At 39.7% G+C, this 23,297-nt stretch overlaps 1 protein-coding gene across 1 annotated transcript; it reads right to left on the bottom strand.

The window, feature by feature from the left end:
* Positions 1–2,917: 2,917 nt before the first annotated feature.
* Positions 2,918–19,857, bottom strand: LOC134324714 (zinc finger protein 3-like). The gene is made up of 9 exons (XM_063006646.1): positions 19,785–19,857; positions 17,984–18,186; positions 17,625–17,717; positions 17,329–17,424; positions 15,436–15,546; positions 14,889–15,009; positions 9,623–10,259; positions 9,467–9,516; positions 2,918–5,569 (listed from the first exon to the last, which is right to left on the bottom strand). The coding sequence occupies exons 1-9, from the start codon at positions 19,786–19,788 to the stop codon at positions 4,437–4,439; spliced, it is 2,448 nt and encodes an 815-aa protein (XP_062862716.1). The 5' UTR covers positions 19,789–19,857; the 3' UTR covers positions 2,918–4,436.
* Between the last annotated feature and the right edge of the window lie 3,440 nt (positions 19,858–23,297).

Genomic DNA, 23,297 nt, shown 5'->3' with positions numbered 1-23,297 from the left:
CAGCGTCCTGTGACCACTGATGAAAGTCTAGAAGACCGACTCAAACAGCAGCAATAGATGAGCGATCTACAAGGTGAACCAACTAGGTGTTGGTGTGTCTAAAAGAGTGGACAGTGAGTGGACACAGTATTTAAAAACTTGTCTGATCCACTCATACCAGCACAACACACACTAACACACCACCACCATGTCATTGTCACTGCAGTGCTGAGAATGATCCACCACCTAAATAATACCTGCTCTGTGGTGGTCCTGTGGGGGTCCTGACCACTGAAGAACAGGGTGAAAGGTATGTAGAGAAACAGATGGACTACAGTCAGTAATTGTAGAACAACAAAGTGTGTAGAAACAAGGAGGTGGTTTTAACGTTGCGGCTGATAGGTGTATATGTCCATTACAATTATGTAAACGTATGACCTCTATTGTATAAATATCATATTCAAACCCAAGAAAAATATATAATCTGAACATAAAATAACAGCATGTGAAATAAGATGCATCTTTCCCGCACCATAAGTCATAAGTCTAAATCATGCATTACCAGCCAACTAGACTTTTTTTCACACCCATAGTTTGACTTGTTCCTACCACTTCACAATGATTGGCTAACAGGCTCGTGTATACGATATTAGCCAATTCTAGTAGGAAAGCACAGGTACTCCAGCCAATCCCAACGTAAGAGGCGGGACTTGCGTAACCCTGGTAGGAAAACAAATAATACAGCTGGAAAGGCTACTACAAAACAAGCTAATAAAAAATCTCAGTTAGCATAGCCAGCAACAAAACATTTATAAACATATATCAGCTGCACTAATATTATGCGCATTAACATATTCAGTTACTGATCTCGTCTTTTTAAAATGTAATATATATAGTAATAAACGCGTAGTTACCTCAGTTACTCCAGCACTGTTGTTCAGTCCAGCTGTTAAGGATCACACAGTGTCAGGAAGTGACGCCACTCATCAGACCATCCAACACTTCATTACTTTATTTATTATTACAGTAAATGTAATATATTTTTTATTTTATAATTCTTTTAATTTTTATTTACCATGTTAAAATCAAATATGTTTACATAATTATGTAAAATTACGTCACAACCAATACTACAATACCCACTTTTTGTTCACACACATCTAATACATACAATAATTTATACAAATATATTGTTTTTATCCATATATATTGTGATATACACTGATCAGCCATAACATTAAAACCACCTCCTTGTTTCTACGCTCACTGTCCATTTTATCAGCTCCATGCTTTGTTAGTCCCTTTTCATGCTGTTCTTCAGTGGTCAGGACCCCCATTGGACCACCACAGAGCAGGTATTATTTAGGTGGTGGATCATTCTCAGCACTGCAGTGACACTGACATGGTGGTGGTGTGTTAGTGTGTGTTGTGCTGGTATGAGTGAATCAGACACAGCAGCGCTGATGGAGTTTTTAAACACCTCACTGTCCCTGCTGGACTGAGAATAGTCCACCAACCAAAAATATATCCAGCCAACAGTGCCCCGTGGGCAGCGTCCTGTGACCACTAATGAAGGTCTAAAAGATGACCAACTCAAACAGCAGCAATAGATTAGCGATCGTCTCTGACTTTAGATCTACAAGGTGGACCAACTAGGTAGGAGTGTCTAATAGAGTGGACAGTGAGTGGACACGGTATTTAAAAACTCCAGCAGTGCTGCTGTGTCTGATCCACTCATACCAGCAAAACATACACTAACACACCACCACCATGTCAGTGTCACTGCAGTGCCGAGAATCATCCACCACCTAAATAATACCTGCTCTGTGGTGGTCCTGACCATTGAAGAACAGCATGAAAGGGGGCTAACAAAGCATGCAGAGAAACAGATGGACTCCCTACTCTACTTACTTATTAGCTTGACTTACAGTATATTGTACATACATGAATTGGCCATTTAAGCTCCACCAACCATATGGGTAAACAGTTCCTAACTGTAAGCCATCAGTTGCTCTGTACACGTTGTCACCCACCTTTACCTAATCCGTCAGTGCCATTAAACCCCCTTTGACCAGATTTGGTGGTAGACATTGCTCAAAACTGCATAAACACTAAAAATAATAATACAATAGTAGTGTGTATTGTACTGGTATGAGTGTATCAAGTGCAGCATTGTTGTCAGGATGTTTAAACCAAATCTCAATGCTGACAGGACTATAGTGCTTTAACCACAAATTGAAAGTCAGCAGCATTTTGCAATGAGAAACTGATAAAACTGATAAAAGACAAGAGGCAGATAAACACACATTTAGTGACAAGCTATCATCTGTAACTGTACACATACACTGTGAGCTTACACTGTAATCCAGTTATAGAAAAACCCCAGATATAATTATATAATTAATATACCATTATAATCATTCAAATAATTGATTTATTACACCTGTTAACAATTGTTTTGTCTGAAATACATGAATTCAAAAATGGGAAGGAATGTCCCAATAATTTTGTCCATACATACACCGACCAGGCATAACATTATGACCACTGACAGGTGAGTTGAATAACACTGATTATCTCTTCATCACGGCACCTGTTCGTGGCTGGGATATATTAGGCACCAAGTCAATATTTTATCCTCAAAGTTGATGTGTTAGAAGCAGGAAAAATGGGCGAGCGTAAGGATTTGAGCAAGTTTGACAAGGGCCAAATTGTGATGGCTAGACAACAGAGCATCTCCAAAACTGCAGCTCCTGTGGGGTGTTCCCGGTCCGCAGCTGCCCATTCACTACAGATCAGAGCTTCAGTCACTTGACGATTATAACAATTCCGCAGCTAATTCAATGACTGACTATAGGGAGCTAAATGTTCTTCTAATAACCAATAGTATAATTTGAAATAATTTGATATAGTCCAAAAGAAAACAGACAACAAATGCTTTTAATTAAACAGCGTTTTTTATTTTGATTTCACTTACAAAATACTATTGTAATACAAAAGCAAACAAATTATTAAAAGACACATTAAGAACCAATCAGGGGATCTCAACATACACCACAACTCGTGACATTTGCCTATTTACCCATTTGGCATTGATGTGTGTTTATACTGATCATTGTAGTGAATATAAATGTAAATATAAATACATTTAGAATCTGATGCCTGCAACACACTCTAAAATAGTTGAGACAAAAGCATGTTTAGCACTGTGTTTCATCACCTTTTCTATTTATGAGACCTTGTAACAGTTTGGGAACTAAGAACACTAATTGCTGTAGTTTTACAAAGGGAAATTTTATCCATTCTTGCTTAATACGAGACTTCAGGTGCTTAACTGTGAGCAAAAAAAAAATTTCTCTCTTTTTCTACGTTTTTTAGTCGTATCCAATTACCCTGATTGCGTTACGCTTCACCTCTACCGATACTACCCTCCACTGCTGACTGAGGTGCCTCACAACTGACACAAACCCCCTCCAGCATGTGTGCAGTACCGACTGCATCTTTTCACCTGCATGAGGCGAGTTCATATGCGGATCAGCCTTGCGCATGGAGAGCCACACCCTGATCAGCATTATTCCCCAACTCTGCACGAGCGCCATCAATCAGCCAGCAGAAGTCGTAATTGCACCAGTTATGAGGAACCCTGGTCGGGCTCTTCCCACCCAGTGAACAACAGCCATCGTTGTTCATGTGGTCGCCCAGGCCAGCCGGATGGCAGAGCTGAGATTCGATAAGCAGAAATGTTTTTGAGCCGATTGACAATTCTCTGATGAAGCTCAGAACACAGTGGTGAGCTATGACCCATGCTTGTTTGTACAGACTGAGCTTCTGGGGGATTCTCCTTTTATAAATCTTGATTTCCTCACCTGTTACCAATTGACCTGCTTATTGTGGAATGTTTCAAAACACTTTAACATTATTTGTTTACACAAATTGATTTGTTTTACACTTTGGTGACATTCATGACAGGACAGGTAGTTATAGATTACAAATGGTTCCTCAGTTCAAGTTCAATATCAAACACAGGCAATTATGTATCTCCAACTGACCTAACTTACATGTATTTAGACTGAGGGAGGAAAGTGGAGCTCAAAGAGGAAACCCACACAGACACAACATGCAAAATGCACACAGAATGACCAGTTTATACTTAAGGAGGAAGAATTAGGTGCTATCAGCCAGTCTGGCATCTACACAGATATAATTCACTATGTCTGAGGGAGTGCTAGTGCACTCTCAGTGTCGCTCCCTAGCATGGAAAAAAAATAAGCAGGGTTGTGTCAGGAAGGGCCGTATGCAGACCAGAATGATCCGGTGTGGGGACCTCTAAATACAGAAGCAGCCAAAAGGAAAACACAATTCTAGAGTCAAAATGCCACTGCAAAACTAGACCCTACAGGATCCATACATACTTATTAAAGTACTAAATATTGTAACATTTGAAACATATGCAAATTCTAAACAACATCGCCTTGGTCAAAAATATGGCCATTATCACCATTATCACCAACCTCAGCAGGATCAGCACTTTCAGCATTATCACCACCGTGACCATTTTTACTACTGTGGCTCTCCATGTGTCTTTTTAAATGAGTACGGCGTGTAAAGCTCTTTGTGCAGAGGGAGCATGAAAACGGTTTAGCATCCGTGTGACTGTACAGATGATCATTCCAGCAGTTTTTCCTCGCAAAAGTCTTTCCGCAGATTTCACACGCATACGGTTTAAACCCAGTATGTGACCTCATGTGTATTGTGCGATGACTCGACACGACAAAGCCTCTCCCGCAGACTTCACACTGGTACGGCTTTTCTCCAGTGTGGCAGCGCTTGTGAACCTGTAGTTGGCCGGCCGAGCTGAAAGCCTTTCCGCACTCCATACACTGGTACGGTTTCTCACCAGTGTGGATCCTCAAGTGGATGTTGAGATTCCCGGCATTTTGGAAGCATTTACCGCAGTAAGAGCAGCAGTATGATGGATGGGATGAATGAGTCTTCATGTGTGCCTTTAGTAGTGCCTTGCTGAAGAATTTCTTGCCACAGTGTAAGCAGCTGTGAGGTTTTTCTCCTGTGTGGTTTGAGATATGAGCCAACAAGTTGCCCAAGTTAGCGAAACACTTTCCACAGTGATCGCACTGGTGAGGTCGGAACTCCGGGTGTGTTTTCAGATGGTTCCTCAGCTCGATTGGAGTGAACGTTTTGCCGCAAAACCGGCACTCTCCTGGGCAGCGCTTCTGAGGAGGAGTGGCTTTTTCTGGGCTCTGCACATCTTGGCTTACCACGTGGTTATGGATCTTAGAGTGAGCTACTAAAGCTTGCAGGCTTGGACATTGTTCTCCACAGTCAGTACACTGCTGAGGCTTTTCCTCTTTGTGCTCTGAGCGGTGTCTTGTCCAAGCCTTCATTGATTTGAAACTCTTATCACATTTAGGGCAGGAGTACATAAAATTTGTATGCCATCTACGTTTGTGTATAGAAGCCTGGAAGTGTGTTTTAAAACTTAGGTTACAGGTCACGCATTTGTAGTTTCCTGTACTAGCAGGTCTTTCTTTGTGCAATCTTGTCTGCCTTCTTGTCTGTATTCTTGTATTGCCTAGACAAAGAGTACAAAAAGACAAAAACTATCAAAAAACTTAGCTAGACAAATAATAATTAAACATACAAAAGCTAAAAACATTTTTCCACTAAATATATTTGGTGTGTGTGTGGGGGGGGGGGGGGGGTTTCTTTAGTTTCAGAAAAGTAGCTGAGACTAAGACCCAAATGATATATCGGAATATTTGGGTTTACAGAAGGAAAACCCAGGGGAGGAGTGTAAATGTGTGACACAGGGGCATAATGTAGTTTCTATCAGAATACATTGGCACACACAAGCTTTACAGTATTTGTGACTTGTCAGCCACGCCAAACCATGATATCAACACTGCACTGCAATTTCCAACTCTCTCTGCAGAACAGATGATCCCTGCTGGCCCACTCCTTCAGCCAGATGCAGGGCTCTAGAGGTCGCACATGCGACCTAATTTCTCAATGGTGCGACTAAAAAAAATCTCAGGTCGCACCGGTGCGACCAGCAGTTCAAGGGGAAAAAAGTCTCCGCTACTCTGAAAGTCTTCCCGTGGTTCAACAACAGACACACATTAGGCCCATATCATGGTCTAAACCAATCAGAGACAGTGAAGGGCGGGACAATATTGTATCGGTGATATGTGAGCGACATTCAGCTCAACCAATCAGAATGCAGCACCGGACGTTCAGTTAGTTTAGTTTTGTATATGAGACTCGCCGGACGGCCAAAGTATAAAAGTTCGGTTTCTGGAGCTAGGCAGTTTAAAGTGTTGTAACGTTTACTGAAGTCCTGACTAAACCGTTACAGTGAAGTCTACCTTGTCGTGTGCTTTTATTCCCACACATTCATCACCACACAGCAAGAGACCCGTAACAGTGGTGAGCCGACCCTCTAGTAGCAATAGGCTAATGCTAGCGGTTAAGTGCGACGATAGCGAAAGTAAAAACACAATAATATTTTCGTTAAGTAAAATATACAAATAACTAAAAGACAGTGAAGTGTTAGAATACATGTAATCAAAATACACAGTGAGTGCACCGCAATCGATTTTGGGAATCTGTGTAAAAGATCCAGTAAAGCCGATAATATAATGCACTTTATTTAAGATTACACTCTAACACTAGAGCCCCATACACACACACACACACACACACACACACACACAAAAAAAAAATATATATATATATATATACAGTGTATCACAAAAGTGAGTACACCCCTCACATTTCTGCAGATATTTAAGTATATCTTTTCATGGGACAACACTGACAAAATGACACTTTGACACAATGAAAAGTAGTCTGTGTGCAGCTTATATAACAGTGTAAATTTATTCTTCCCTCAAAAAAACTCAATATACAGCCATTAATGTCTAAACCACCGGCAACAAAAGTGAGTACACCCCTTAGTGAAAGTTCCTGAAGTGTCAATATTTTGTGTGGCCACCATTATTTCCCAGAACTGCCTTAACTCTCCTGGGCATGGAGTTTACCAGAGCTTCACAGGTTGCCACTGGAATGCTTTTCCACTCCTCCATGACGACATCACGGAGCTGGCGGATATTCGAGACTTTGCGCTCCTCTGCTGGTCGCTTGAGGATGCCCCAAAGATGTTCTATTGGGTTTAGGTCTGGAGACATGCTTGGCCAGTCCATCACCTTTACCCTCAGCCTCTTCAATAAAGCAGTGGTCGTCTTAGAGGTGTGTTTGGGGTCATTATCATGCTGGAACACTGCCCTGCGACCCAGTTTCCGGAGGGAGGGGATCATGCTCTGCTTCAGTATTTCACAGTACATATTGGAGTTCATGTGTCCCTCAATGAAATGTAACTCCCCAACACCTGCTGCACTCATGCAGCCCCAGACCATGGCATTCCCACCACCATGCTTGACTGTAGGCATGACACACTTATCTTTGTACTCCTCACCTGATTGCCGCCACACATGCTTGAGACCATCTGAACCAAACAAATTAATCTTGGTCTCATCAGACCATAGGACATGGTTCCAGTAATCCCTGTCCTTTGTTGACATGTCTTCAGCAAACTGTTTGCGGGATTTCTTGTGTAGAGACTTCAGAAGAGGCTTCCTTCTGGGGTGACAGCCATGCAGACCAATTTGATGTAGTGTGCGGCGTATGGTCTGAGCACTGACAGGCTGACCCCCCACCTTTTCAATCTCTGCAGCAATGCTGACAGCACTCCTGCGCCTATCTTTCAAAGACAGCAGTTGGATGTGACGCTGAGCACGTGCACTCAGCTTCTTTGGACGACCGACGCAAGGTCTTTTCTGAGTGGACCCTGCTCTTTTAAAACGCTGGATGATCTTGGCCACTGTGCTGCAGCTCACTTTCAGGGTGTTGGCAATCTTCTTGTAGCCTTGGCCATCTTCATGTAGCGCAACAATTCGTCTTTTAAGATCCTCAGAGAGTTCTTTGCCATGAGGTGCCATGTTGGAACTTTCAGTGACCAGTATGAGAGAGTGTGAGAGCTGTACTACTAAATTGAACACAGCTGCTCCCTATGCACACCTGAGACCTAGTAACACTAACAAATCACATGACATTTTGGAGGGAAAATGACAAGCAGTGCTCAATTTGGACATTTAGGGGTGTAGTCTCTTAGGGGTGTACTCACTTTTGTTGCCAGTGGTTTAGACATTAATGGCTGTATATTGAGTTATTTTGAGGGAAGAATAAATTTACACTGTTATATAAGCTGCACACAGACTACTTTTCATTGTGTCAAAGTGTCATTTTGTCAGTGTTGTCCCATGAAAAGATATACTTAAATATCTGCAGAAATGTGAGGGGTGTACTCACTTTTGTGATACACTGTATATATATATATATATATATATATATATATATATATATATATATATATATACATACATACATACATGAATAGATATACTCTATTATTATTGTTATAATTTTTATAATAGTGTACTATAATGAGACTATAATACTATAATTAACTGTAAAGAGCATGGGAAAACCATGGCCGTCAAAATTGTATTTGTGACTGGTTCTAATACATTTTGAATTGAAAGGATGAAAAGCACAATGCATCTATAAAACACATTACATGCCGCAGTAAATGCACTGCCCATGGGTCCCCTCTCCCCACTGCCTTTCAGCGGCAGACAGCAACAAACATCAACAGACGAGGCCATGTTGACCAGACTGTTATTTAATCATTTACAAGTCAATATTGCCTATATGGACAGCGAAAAAACAAGTGAACCTGTAAAACTAAGGTGTTAAATGCAATGCAGTTGAAAATTAGGGTGCAACTAACTTTTGTGCTGGTGCACCTAAGAAAAAAAGTTAGGCGCACCAGTGCAACCAGTGCAAAAAGTTAGTCTAGAGCCCTGAGATGCATTTATTTTTCCTACCTGCTTTTAGGCTGCATATCAGCGCACAAACAACTTTGATCGCTCACTTCTTGATGACGTGCATTTACATAATTTGGGAGACCAGACAGACTCATCTGTGATTCCTCCTGGTTATAGATTGTGTAGTTTGTGTCCCCCTATCGCCGATCACTTGTGTAGTGTGAAAACCACAATGACTTAAAAGACTCCCGATTACAAGAGATCCAGTTGTGTAGTGTGAACTGTACAGCCATCTGAACACCTTAAAAGTCGTGTAGTGTGAACTTATGTGACTCACCGTTAATGCTCACCATATTGTTATTATTAAAATGTTTGTTCTTGCTGTTGCTAGCAGGTCTATTTAATAGTTTAAAACCCATTTTGCGAGTTGTACTGGAACACTCAAAAGAAAAGCTTAGGACCCACCATACCAAACAGTTTTATTTTTCGTACCCTACACTAAAGTCATATGGGAATTTAATTATTGTAAAGTGTGGAGAAACTGGTCATAACACACATTAATCCAACATGTAAACATTTCATACCTGAAAGACTTGTGTTACGCAAACGGACTGTGTTTTTGGCAGGAACAGCTCTGTCAGAAAACAAAATATTTAAACACCAGATTACAAATGTTGTCTTTAGCACGAAAAATCCATGATAATGGTGTAATCATATTTGGAAAAAGAAATAACACTCACTTGAGTGGCACTGTTTCACTGCTGGTGCAGCGTGTTAGCAACACTGAGGGCAGACTGATTTGTTTAACTACAGGTACCAGATGTTTAGGAACAATCACTTTGAGTCTTTGTCCACTCTTGGCCTCAGGTGCTGTGCTTTCATCAGCTTGTTTATCAGCTCCGTCCCCACTGTGACCTGGATCTGCATTTATTTCAGAGCCCAGTGTGCTTGCTTCAGGCCTAACATCCTCCACTTCTGTTTCACGTTCATGCTGAGAGGTTTTCAGCGTCTGAACTGCAGTATCACAAAAAGAACTTTCATTCATTCTCTCGCTCAAATCCTTTTTTTCTAAGATGTTGGACTGAGCTGATACAAACTCCTCAGCCAGCTCAGTCTCATTCTGATCATCTGTTTGATCTGTGGTGAAGATGTCATGATGATGTACAACAGTCTCGTTCTCCTTGTTCACATCCTGGTTACTAGTAAAGACATCAAAGACTGAAATCCCTGTCCCACTCTCCAGGTTCAAATCCTGGGAGATTGTTTCCAAGCTGAGCAGGAGGTTATCAGTCTGATCCACAATGGGTGAGTCCACATTAGCCAAGAGAGCGAGTGATAGAGAGGAGATGATCCTGTCCTCCACTACAGATGAGAGCACTGAGAACAGAACAGATTCAGAGAAAGTGTTTAATACATACCGGTTACGCTATGCTTCAACTAAAGCTGAGCATTAAGGGGCATCATGATATGCCCAAATTAATTCTTGAATAACAGCTTTATTCTGATTAGGGTTGTGATGGGTTTAATGCCACACATTGAGCGGGGAGCAGGAAAACTACATTGCAGAACACCAGTTCACTGTAGGGCTTCACTTACTCAACCAGTCATTTATTTAAACCTATAAGCAATTTAGAGGAGCCAATCCACCTTCTAAATATTTTTGGGGGACATGGAAGAAAACCAGAGTATCTGGAGGAAAGCCACTCTAATGCACAAAGAGTAATAACAAAGTTCTAACACAGAGTGACCATGAGGGAGGATCATGCCCAAGTCCTGAGGATTTTGGTAATGTTTGACACCCATCATACCTAGAATAGAAGAATATAATAGAACGCCTTTATTTGTCATATATACACATACAGACATACAGTACAATGAAATTCTTTCTTCGCATATCCCAACTTGTTTTGGAAGCTGGGGTCAGAGCGCAGGGTCATTCATCGTATGTTGCCCCTGGAGCTGAGAGGGTTAAGGGCCTTGCTCAAGGGTCCAACAGTGGCTGCATGGCAGAGCTGGGATTCAAACTCTCAACCTTTTAATTAATAGCCCTAAGCTCTACCCACTAGGCTACCACTGTCCCTGCATAAATAATTGAAATCCTAATACTGCAATCACATACAGTGTATCACGAAAGTGAGTACACCCCTCACATTTCTGCAAATATTTCATTATATCTTTTCATGGGACAACACTATAGACATGAAACTTGGATATAACTTAGAGTAGTCAGTGTACAACTTGTATAGCAGTGTAGATTTACTGTCTTCTGAAAATAACTCAACACACAGCCATTAATGTCTAAATGGCTGGCAACATAAGTGAGTACACCCCACAGTGAACATGTCCAAATTGTGCCCAAAGTGTCAATATTTTGTGTAACCACCATTATTATCACTGCCTTAACCCTCCTGGGCATGGAATTCACCAGAGCTGCACAGGTTGCTACTGGAATCCTCTTCCACTCCTCCGTGATGACATCACGGAGCTGGTGGATGTTAGACACCTTAAACTCCTCCACCTTCCACTTGAGGATGCGCCACAGGTGCTCAATTGGGTTTAGTCCATCACCTTTACCTTCAGCTTCCTCAGCAAGGCAGTTGTCATCTTGGAGGTTGTGTTTGGGGTCGTTATCCTGTTGGAAAACTGCCATGAGGCCCAGTTTTCGAAGGGAGGGGATCATGCTCTGTTTCAGAATGTCACAGTACATGTTGGAATTCATGTTTCCCTCAATGAACTGCAGCTCCCCAGTGCCAGCAACACTCATGCAGCCCAAGACCATGATGCTACCACCACCATGCTTGACTGTAGGCAAGATACAGTTGTCTTGGTACTTCTCACCAGGGCGCCGCCACACATGCTGGACACCATCTGAGCCAAACAAGTTTATCTTGGTCTCGTCAGACCACAGGGCATTCCAGTAATCCATGTTCTTGGACTGCTTGTCTTCAGCAAACTGTTTGCTGGCTTTCTTGTGCGTCAGCTTCCTTCTGGGATGACGACCATGCAGACCGAGTTGATGCAGTGTGCGGCGTATGGTCTGAGCACTGACAGGCTGACCTCCCACGTCTTCAACCTCTGCAGCAATGCTGGCAGCACTCATGTGTCTATTTTTTAAAGCCAACCTCTGGATATGACGCCGAACACGTGGACTCAACTTCTTTGGTCGACCCTGGCGAAGCCTGTTCCGAGTGGAACCTGTCCTGGAAAACCGCTGTATGACCTTGGCCACCATGCTGTAGCTCAGTTTCAGGGTGTTAGCAATCTTCTTATAGCCCAGGCCATCTTTGTGGAGAGCAACAATTCTATTTCTCACATCCTCAGAGAGTTCTTTGCCATGAGGTGCCATGTTGAATATCCAGTGGCCCGTATGAGAGAATTGTACCCAAAACACCAAATTTAACAGCCCTGCTCCCCATTTACACCTGGGACCTTGACACATGGCACCAGGGAGGGACAACGACACATTTGGGCACAATTTGGACATGTTCACTGTGGGGTGTACTCACTTATGTTGCCAGCTATTTAGACATTAATGGCTGTGTGTTGAGTTATTTTCAGAAGACAGTAAATCTACACTGCTATACAAGCTGTACACTGACTACTCTAAGTTATATCCAAGTTTCATGTCTATAGTGTTGTCCCATGAAAAGATATAATGAAATATTTGCAGAAATGTGAGGGGTGTACTCACTTTCGTGATACACTGTACATGTCCCTATGAAGCAGACTGGTAACAATTCTTACTGGATTTACAAATATATTGTCATTTTATACAATATTTAAAAATAGTATTAACTTGTGGATTTTAGTAATAAAGTTTAAAATATTAATTGCTTACATTCACAAACAATTGATCTTTTTTTTTATATTATTACATTAAGTGAATAATTGCACCACCATTATACTTGTACACACTCACCAACTATTTTATTAGGAATACCTAAACAATTATGTACATGTAAATATCCTATCAGTCAGTCATATGCAAGAAATGCAATGCATACAATCATACAAACATAGGCCAAATACGTCAGTTCATGTTTACATCAGATTATCAAGAGGAAAATGGTCTGAATGACTGTGACTGTGATGACAGATGAGTCAGAAACTGATATGCTACAGTAGGGCTGGGCGATATGGATCAAAAATTATATCTCGATATTTTTTTCTGAATGGCGATATACGATATATATCTCGATATTTTTTTATTCCATAAGGTAATAACAAAAAGACACTTCTGAGACAAAGCTACATGTTCCAATTTTTTTACAGGCACTTTTATTAATATTCATGCTGGGGAAGCTTCACACAAGAATTATTTTTGCTTAAAAAAAAAAAAAAGAGCTATTCTAAGAAAAAAAAAAGTTGTTTTCTAAGGCATCTCCTGTTGTCTAACGTGAATTACAAATATATTGTCTGGCCCTTTAAGAATGTTAAGTGTACTATAGGGCGCAGGGAGCGAGTGTGTAGGGAAGATGTCGGAATGACACGGTTTCCGGCTGAGCTTGTGTTACATTAAAAGTAAAACCCCGTTAAAGTAAACCCCTCGTTAACCCCCCACCCCCCCATGTTTGGACTTTATACATTATTTTATGTATATGTCGCCACAACATTAACATTTACATTAATATTTTCTTTTACTGTATAGAACTCAGTTCTGTAATACAGGCAGAACTAATCGTTCATGTTACTGTGTAACTATTACAACATTTAATGCATTTTAATCAGCGTTCTTCTTCATGCACTTTATTATTATTTAACAGCTTTATTTGCTGTTTAATTGCTGTTTGCTCCTTGTTTACTGCAGAGTTAGTTCATGCAATTTAATAATGTTTGGTTGTTTATTGGCCGACAACAAGAAATACTATAATAGAAGATAAATAAATAAATGACGTGTCGGACGTCGGGCGATCGTCCAGTATAAACTAACACGACCACGTACAACATCCAGTACAGAAATCCCCATAATGTTTGTATTTACAGATAGAGCAAATATCTGCACATCACATATACAAACACACGAGTCAGAACAACAGGAGACGCACCGCTACGTTATTATTACTTTCTCAACACTTAATGTGAAGTAAATACGTGCATGTCAGCGCGTGCATGCGCTTGTGTTGGTTTTTGAAACGAATAACGACTCGTTTTCTTGTTTTTTAACTTTGGGATTTGAAGTGAAAAACGAATGAAGGTACACGGAGCTGGAACCTTTTGTCTGGACTTGTTTTCGGCATTCTCTACAGAATACATTATTCTGCTGCTCATCTGACACTTTGAATTCGAACCATCTCCAAATAATTACAAAAAGAGTCATTATTTTTCTTTTTAGTAAACAGCTCCTCTTCGATAGCTTCTGTCATGTCTTTATCCGTCTCCATGCTATCGCTGCCTGCAGGAATTACTGGTGAAGCGGTGGGGAGGGGGGAGTTGTGTTCAGTGAGGGAGAGGGGCGGGGCAGGTGAACATGTGCAGAGACAAACTGGGAGAAGAGAAAGACGAACTGTCGGATCTAACTGGAACGCAACATTTATATCGATATATGCGATATTGTCTTATCTTATATCGCGTATGAAAATATATCGATATTTTTAAAATATCGATATATCGCCCAGCCCTATGCTACAGGGGTATTTATTCTATGCAAACACAGAACTGTGCAGCAAACAGAACAGATAACCTTGTTAAAAAGGCCTTGTGCACAATCCATATCATTCAGAAGTCCTTGATTAATGTAGGTTAGAATGCACTTGCTATTACTGATGTGTGGAATCAGGCTTCTAAAATAAAAGTTTTCCACCTGATTGGTACACCGTTTTGATTAATATGTTAGCCAGCATAAAAACCCCAGCTAGTCAACTGATAAGTTTTAAGGCAATTCATAGAAGATACTATGCAGCTAAAAACAATTTATAATAAAGCTAGTACCAACACTGATTGGAGATAGATGTCATAATAGAGAAGTAATTTTTGGATTTAATATACTTAATATACATAATGACTTACCATTTGCCTCCAAGATTCCACAATAGTCACTTTTCCACAAGGGAAGCAGGTTGTCAGGATACCAATTAACCTGAACCAAATCCTCCCAACATGAGGATTCAGTATCCAGCCACTGAGCAGCCTAAAAAACATAATAATAAAAATATTATGAATACAGTTTTCTTTGAAAGCCATTCTGCATGTTTGAAGCATTTAAATAGTTTTGTTTCTCATTTATAAACACTTGTTTACTGTATCTGTCTGTAACAAAAATTCCAAATTGGAGGTTGGTAATAACCAGAGACAGGTTTAAGTCGACTGGGTGTACCCCGTTAGCTCTAGCAGTCTAGTGGTATAGAATATTTCCCCTTATACTGGTCACATACAGTACACACCCACCTGACAATGAGCCTGTCAGACATCCCACTTCTAAAACAAACAGTATTAAAATAGAGTGGCCTCTATATATGATCTTTTTAGCTAGAACAACAGCCATTCGTTTAAGAATGCTTCTCACAAGATTTTGAAGTATGTGTGTGGGAATACCTAAAGAGTATAACCACAATACCTGTTCAAAGTTCGGTACTGGCAGAAGCTGTTCCAACCTGGATAGAAAATACCTCACCAGAACTTCAATCGATTTGTCAAATTCGGGACCGTACTCAACTGGGAACACCTCCTGAAGAAACATGTGCACAACATGTTACTCGTGATGTCAACAAATTCAATATTCATGCCCTAGAGTCAAAACAGAATTGTAGTAAATTGCAGAATTTCTTTTATATTTACAATACTCACTTATACTTATTTACATTTAGTCTCCTTGTCTGCAAATAAAACATTACACCATACCAAAAATGTGCACAGAACAATGTAAAAGTTGTGCATGGCACAGTCAGGGGGAAATACAATTTTGTGCTGATGGTAGTACAAATTGAGTGCAATAGATACAGGGGTTGGACAATGAAACTGAAACACCTGTCATTTTAGTGTGGGAGGTTTCATGGCTAAATTGGACCAGTCTGGTGGCCAATCTTCATTAATTGCACATTGCACCAGTAAGAGCAGAGTGTGAAGGTTCAATTAGCAGGGTAAGAGCACAGTTTTGCTCAAAATATTGCAATGCACACAACATTATGGGTGACATACCAGAGTTCAAAAGAGGACAAATTGTTGGTGCACGTCTCGCTGGCGCATCTGTGACCAAGACAGCAAGTCTTTGTGATGTATCAAGAGCCACGGTATCCAGGGTAATGTCAGCATACCACCAAGAAGGACAAACCACATCCAACAGGATTAACTGTGGACGCAAGAGGAAGCTGTCTGAAAGGGATGTTCGGGTGCTAACCCGGATTGTATCCAAAAAACATAAAACCACGGCTGCCCAAATCACGGCAGAATTAAATGTGCACCTCAACTCTCCTGTTTCCACCAGAACTGTCCGTCGGGAGCTCCACAGGGTCAATATACACGGCCGGGCTGCTATAGCCAAACCTTTGGTCACTCGTGCCAATGCCAAACGTCGGTTTCAATGGTGCAAGGAGCGCAAATCTTGGGCTGTGGACAATGTGAAACATGTATTGTTCTCTGATGAGTCCACCTTTACTGTTTTCCCCACATCCGGGAGAGTTACGGTGTGGAGAAGCCCCAAAGAAGCGTACCACCCAGACTGTTGCATGCCCAGAGTGAAGCATGAGGGTGGATCAGTGATGGTTTGGGCTGCCATATCATGGCATTCCCTTGGCCCAATACTTGTGCTAGATGGGCGCGTCACTGCCAAGGACTACCGAACCATTCTGGAGGACCATGTGCATCCAATGGTTCAAACATTGTATCCTGAAGGCGGTGCCGTGTATCAGGATGACAATGCACCAATACACACAGCAAGACTGGTGAAAGATTGGTTTGATGAACATGAAAGTGAAGTTGAACATCTCCCATGGCCTGCACAGTCACCAGATCTAAATATTATTGAGCCACTTTGGGGTGTTTTGGAGAAGCGAGTCAGGAAACGTTTTCCTCCACCAGCATCACGTAGTGACCTGGCCACTATCCTGCAAGAAGAATGGCTTAAAATCCCTCTGACCACTGTGCAGGACTTGTATATGTCATTTCCAAGATGAATTGACGCTGTATTGGCCGCAAAAGGAGGCCCTACACCATACTAATAAATTATTGTGGTCTAAAACCAGGTGTTTCAGTTTCATTGTCCAACCCCTGTAGATGGGCAATATTAAGACCTGAGTGACTTTGATAAGGGTCAAATTGTTATGGCCAGACATTGAAGTATCTCTGAAACAGCAAGGGGTGCTAGCAGGCAGCCATGGTGAGCAGCCACCAAGAGTGGTCCAAACAGGTTTGTTACTTAATGATAACCGAGATTAAATACAGCCATTAGATTTGTGTATGTTTTCACTGGTTCTACAAAAACAAGTTTTAACAGTGTCTAAAAAGATCTTACCTGAAAGAAATGCTGCTTTTTAACTGGGTCCTCAAGCAGGCTTACAACAAGCTGTAACAGTCTGCCCTGTAAAGCCTGCACATCTGAACCAGTGGTCTGAGAAGACAAAAAAGTTAAATAAGTAGAGCTGTCTACATAAACCCATACTCATACAGCTAAGTGTCTTTATAAAATGTCTGCTAAATGTATACATTTAAACTGTTTAATTACTTAAATGACTTTTTTAATGACTCAAGTCAGACCCAAAAGCTGTGTTTCACAAGACTAAAATGATATTAACATTAAGTCAGTCTCACCTTAGACATATTAGCAGACTCAGCAGAATTAAGACATGCCTTGACAGTCTCTAAATCAGCTGGCAAATCATCTCTGCACATTTCCAGGATCATCTGTTAAAAAACATACAATATTTTATAACCCAGTTAAACAGTAAATAATGTCAAAACCACATTAACTAATTAAAGTAAAAGGATGACCAAAAATAAGTATTTAGTCAGGAAAAGTAAAATATTTAATGAAAGTTTTTAACTGTGATTTTTTTTAAAAGGTGTACCACCATTATTAAAGAGATAGAGGTAAAGAGAAATGTCAAAATGATGCTTTGGTACCATAAACTTACACTTCAGGAGGTAAACAATTTCATCATACATCTCACCTTCGCTCTTAAACCCATAATTAAAGCACTCCTCTGCCTCTCGCTCAAAATCTCAGGAAATATCTTGGTAATAAATAAGATGTTCTCTTCCACTTTATCGTAATGCTCCAGTTTCTGCTGCTGCACCACTCTCCACATGAAGGCAGATATGAGACGTAGTGGAGGCACCAGCAGACGCGTAGAAGACAAAGGAACAGAGAAAGCTGCAAGACACAAATTGTCAACTATTGGCTTTGTGTAGGTAGCTACATTGACACTCTCTCAGCTAACACCTATTTCACACCAAAACAATGTAATTACAAGGTAAAAATAGTAATGCTGACTCAAGTAAAATAATCTGTTGTGCTTTTAATATACACTGTGTGCACTTTGGAAAGAAATCAGAGAACTCCGAGAACATACTGTGTATGTTGATGAATCGTCAAACAAATTAAACAAAACCCACCCACACCAAAAAATCTGGTTATTCCCTAACTACCTAGGATCTATTAGTGTCAGGTTGATAGCATTTTAATTCTACACACCTTTTAGCAATAGGAGGTCACAGAAGTTTCTGAACTTGATTTACACTATTTTGTCCAGGGTCCAGATAGAGGTGTCCAGAGAGTTTTAGCCAAATAGAGGGTGTACATAACTATACATTTAGTAAAGATTTGGCAACACTGTTTTCTATTTAAAGAGTCATACGAATGTTTCAAGATCATATTGACAGTACCAGTGGCCGTACAGGACAAGGTCATCTCTTGAGTGGATGCTAAACATATACACTGCACCTCAGTAATAAAGACAAAAAAAAACTTTTCACTGGGGGAAAATATTCTTGGTAGCCATGTACATTATGGACCTCCATCAGATTCATAAGTTGCAAGTAGGGTCAAAATTATGACCTTGTGAAATTATTCCAACATATTACATATTACAAAGGTATGTATTATCTCTAATAATTTGTCTATAATTAACAACTGATTTGTAGTGCCGTGTAATTCTAGAGCTTTTATAACCCCATCTGAACAATTTGCAAGGCAATAAAGAAAACTGTAATATTGTCAAAGTGTTTTACTCAAAGTATATTCCCAAACTGTTGGATCAGTAATGAATCATATACCTCCCAGCTAAAGCCACCACAATGCTTCTATGGGACTTTGGGACCCAGTGACAACAAGCTGAAGTTTTCAGTATCTTTTACTCATAAATGATATTGAGAGAAAACTATTATAGAACTATTGTTAAGATAATGTTTGGCTTAATGTAAACTAGATGAAACTCAATAACTTGTATGCTTACTGCAAAGTCACTTTTTGCACACAGTTCACCTTTACTATCAAGTTTTGTTTACGTATGTATAATGTGTATACAATCCGTGAGGATTTTAGGAGGATGCACAATTTGTAGTAAAAATTATTAGTTGTGCTGATCTGTGATGAATTAATTTAAAACTAAACAGTAAACTGAACAGTACGGAACACTGTTACCAAATCTGCCAACTGCCAAACTCACACCATAACAGTGAGCCGTCATTCACTTTACTGCGCATGTGCTAACATTAATAACTGCAATAATGCTGACCAAACTAAAAGAAAACAATAATGAAACAGTTTAGCTAGTTACAGCTGTATGATAAATAGCACATAAACTAGCTAGAAAACTGTTAAAAGCTAGCGCTAAATGCTCACAAACAAAACTACCTTGGTTTAATGCTAGCTAGCTTACCATGAACTATCTCGTAATTTATTGAATATACACGCAAAACATCATATAGCAATAATAACAAAATAAATAAAGCATTTCATACTTAACGTACCCATGTTCGGGTGTTTTCAGTGTGTAGTTTATGTCGGTAAACTTTATTCCTTAGAAAAACTATTCACTCATAACAGATTTGTCACAAGCCTATGCGCGCCCCCAGCCGATTTGTACTGCGCATGCGCGCTGTTGTTCGACTTGTATTACCGCCATCTTCTGTGCTGGAGTAACATGCTAACAGTTCCTCATTTCACACTTTGTACGTTTTGTTGATTAAAAAAGGCCAAAACTGAACCTAAAAGTTTTAAGTTTTGAGCTAAACAGGTTAAGAGTAACTATATTAACCAAAAGCAGAAGCAATTTCTCCACCCATCTCCTCAGTGAGCAATATTAAAGCATATATTCTGTGTAGGGTCTCAGTCATCCAGGTCATTGTAATCTAGAGCAGGGGGGCGCGAGTGCCTGACCGGGGGGCGTGGCATTACGAGATTTTTTGAGAAGGGTACCTCTGCAGACCGGAGCCAGCCGTAAGTAGGCGGGGCTTATACCGCAAGTGGGAGGGGCTTATACAAAAAGTGGGTGGTACAACTCAAAACGGGTGTTACAAAACCATTCCACAAGTTTCCGTTAAGCGTTTTATATTCATATAAATATTCCAATGATATGTTATACAGTATGATTCAAAACTGTCTGTGTGTGATCATAAAATAAACAAGGTAAACATTTTTATTTGAGACCACATACAATGTGTCCTACAAGGGGGAAAATGTCTGCATACATATAGGCTACTACTCCCTTTTTATAAAAAATTATTTTTATTTTTAATAGTTTATTTAACATTGTTACATAAAATGCACCAGATGTATTGTATAAGAGGCTTCTAGCATAAGCTCATTTGCAACCCCAGTCCCTGCTTAGGCTTTTATAACAAAAAAGTACAAAATGTAAATACATAAAATACATAAAACAACATACTGATTTGAGCAATTACATTTATGATGAGTCCATCTTTATATCTGTTTATCAACTAATACTTACAGAGTGTTCACAGGTTGGATTCTGTTTAAACCATTGCTTTAAATTTATATTTAAAACTTTTAATTCATTTTGGGTTTTAATTTCTGAAGGTAATAAATTCCATAATCGTACACCTTTAACTGTAAAAGATGACTGACCAAAAGATGTTCTATAGACTGGCATTCTACAGTTGCCACTTACTTCTCCCCTGGTTGTCACTCCTTTTGTTTTCCTGCTTTGTAATAAACTGGCACAATATTTTTGGTGCAAGATTATTTACGCACTTAAAGACAAGCTTTAGGATAGAGAACTTTATAAAATTATCAAATCTCAGCAAGTTGTATCTTTTTAGAATTTCACAATGATGCCATCTCATTGATTTCTGATCCATCACTTTTAATGCCTGTTTATGTAATGACATTATAGGTTTAATTGTTGTTTGAGAAGCTTGACCCCATACAGTTGCACAATATGACATATGAGATAGAATCATAGCATGCACATACATCTTTGCAGCCTTCAGTGAAATGCAAGGTCTTATCATTCGAAAGCAGTTTAAGTTTTAATAGTTTTGGATAATTTCTTTATGTGCGTATCAAATTTTAATTGAGAATCCAAAGTCACTCCTAAATATTTGAACTCACTAACTCACTAACTTTCTCAATTTCCTTTTCATTATCATATATCAAAAAATCTTTTTGTTGTTTTTGTCTTAAGGTGAAACACATCGATACAGTTTTAGTATGATTTAAAGACAAACAATTGTTATTAAGCCACTGAGAAACACTAGTCATTTGCCTATCTAATATTTCTGCTGCTTTCTGTGGAGTCTTTGCCGATACATAAATTATTGTATCGTCAGCATACATTCGACACTCTGTGCCTTCGCATATTTCAGGCAAATCATTTATGTATTTTTTCAGTTAATATGGGTGGGGAGGAACCCATGGGAATTACCTGTAAATATATGGAAGTGTAACAGTGTACACTTGTTTTCTCTAATAAAAGCACAATGGACTCACTAATATCAAGTAGAGATATAATAATCTATTATTTATACAAAAGTTATATAATAATTTAACACACTACAATTAACTTATATCTGAAATGAACTATATGAAAGCATAATCATCAAAACCCTAGTCCAACTTAACCCTTAAGAGCCATTTTTTTTATTCAAACCATTTTGGCTGTGTTGAATAAATACAGCTAATATTTGCCAGAGGTTATTCATTATTAAGAGGAGTTGCTCAGATGGAAACTGGCCCTGATTGGCACAATTCACGGACACAAGCCTGAGCTTCCCCTCAGTTGCTCCAGGCAAGAGCAAGAGCGCTCTTCTCCTCCACCTTTGCTTTTATGAAGACCCACACACTGGTCAGTTATTCCTTGACTGGGCAAGGATGTGCTGCTCCTAAGCACGAAACACCGCAAAAGGTGGGAGAAATGCCCCACACATCAAAAAGAGAGGTCTCTCTCTCTCTCTCTCTCGCCCTACATATATGTTTACAGCAGTTTTTGGGAAGTAGTAATTTTTTGGCCTTGAGTGTGAGTTTTTCTTTTAATCTGACACTGCAAAAAGCACCAAAATCAATGTTGCTGCCAATCATTGACCCATCTCAGGGCCTAATAACAGTAAGAATCAAATGCTCCTTGAAATGTATTTTATGGAAATTATTTTAGTTTGTTTTTTTCAATAAAAAACAATGGTGCTATGTAACATACCAGCATTTAAAAGGTTAAAAAAGTAATATTTGATATGTATATTTCAGGCAGAAGTAGTTTTAAAAGTTTTATATTCATGCATAATATTTTTACAGCAGTTTTGCGAAGAGGCAATTTTTTGTCCTTAGGGACAAATGCATTAGAATATTAAAGACCTATTAAAGGTTAATTATTTGGGTTTTAGATTTACAAGAAGGGGGTTATAATGTTATGCCTGATTGGTGTATGCTATTAGTAATATTGTTTAGTAATACCTCTTATCCAAAATCAGATGTAAATGCATTTTATTTAACTTGTACCTGTAACCTGTACCTGACAATGATATTTGAACAATAACAGGTAACACATACTATTTTAATTGTATTTTTATTATGTTTCCGATGTGAAAGTTGCATATTAAATAGTGGGTTAAGACCGGAAATTCATTGAACCCTACTCCTTTAGGACCCTGTCTTGCAAAGACGTTCTTTCGCTGATATCCGCCCACTAGCGGCACAAGCCCCTCCTACTTGCGGGTACCCGCCCACTTGCGGTATAAGCCCCTCCTACTCACGGTACTCCGGTCTGCAGAGATACATACTTGGATTTTTTTACTTCTAAAACTACAGCAATTCATTTTTCACCCACGGGAGACATATTTCATTACTCTAACTGACCACGCACACACGCACGTTTAATGTTATTCAGTTCCGTCTGAAAAAAACCTTCAAAATATAGCTCACAGCGAAGATAACCGGTGTCAAAAGCAACGACCGCTGTTATAGGACGTGTTTGTGTCTTTAAGAGAGGAGACGCTCTGTTCACAGTATCGATTATAAGTGACTCGGGA

The sequence above is a fragment of the Trichomycterus rosablanca genome, chromosome 1, assembly GCF_030014385.1.
Source record: "Trichomycterus rosablanca isolate fTriRos1 chromosome 1, fTriRos1.hap1, whole genome shotgun sequence".
NCBI lineage: Eukaryota > Metazoa > Chordata > Actinopteri > Siluriformes > Trichomycteridae > Trichomycterus > Trichomycterus rosablanca.
The sequence above is the reverse complement of the archived record's forward strand: the minus strand, read 5'-3'. Positions and strand labels throughout refer to the sequence as shown.

Bases quoted from the DNA above. Each gene is read 5' to 3' on its own strand.
- LOC134324714 (XM_063006646.1), bottom strand. The intron at 17,718-17,983 runs GTGAGATGTATG...GTTTTTTAACAG, and splicing joins TTATGGGTTTAAGAGCGAAG to ATGATCCTGGAAATGTGCAG. The intron at 15,010-15,435 runs GTATTGTGGTTA...TATGTTTTTTAG, and splicing joins CAGTACCGAACTTTGAACAG to GCTGCTCAGTGGCTGGATAC.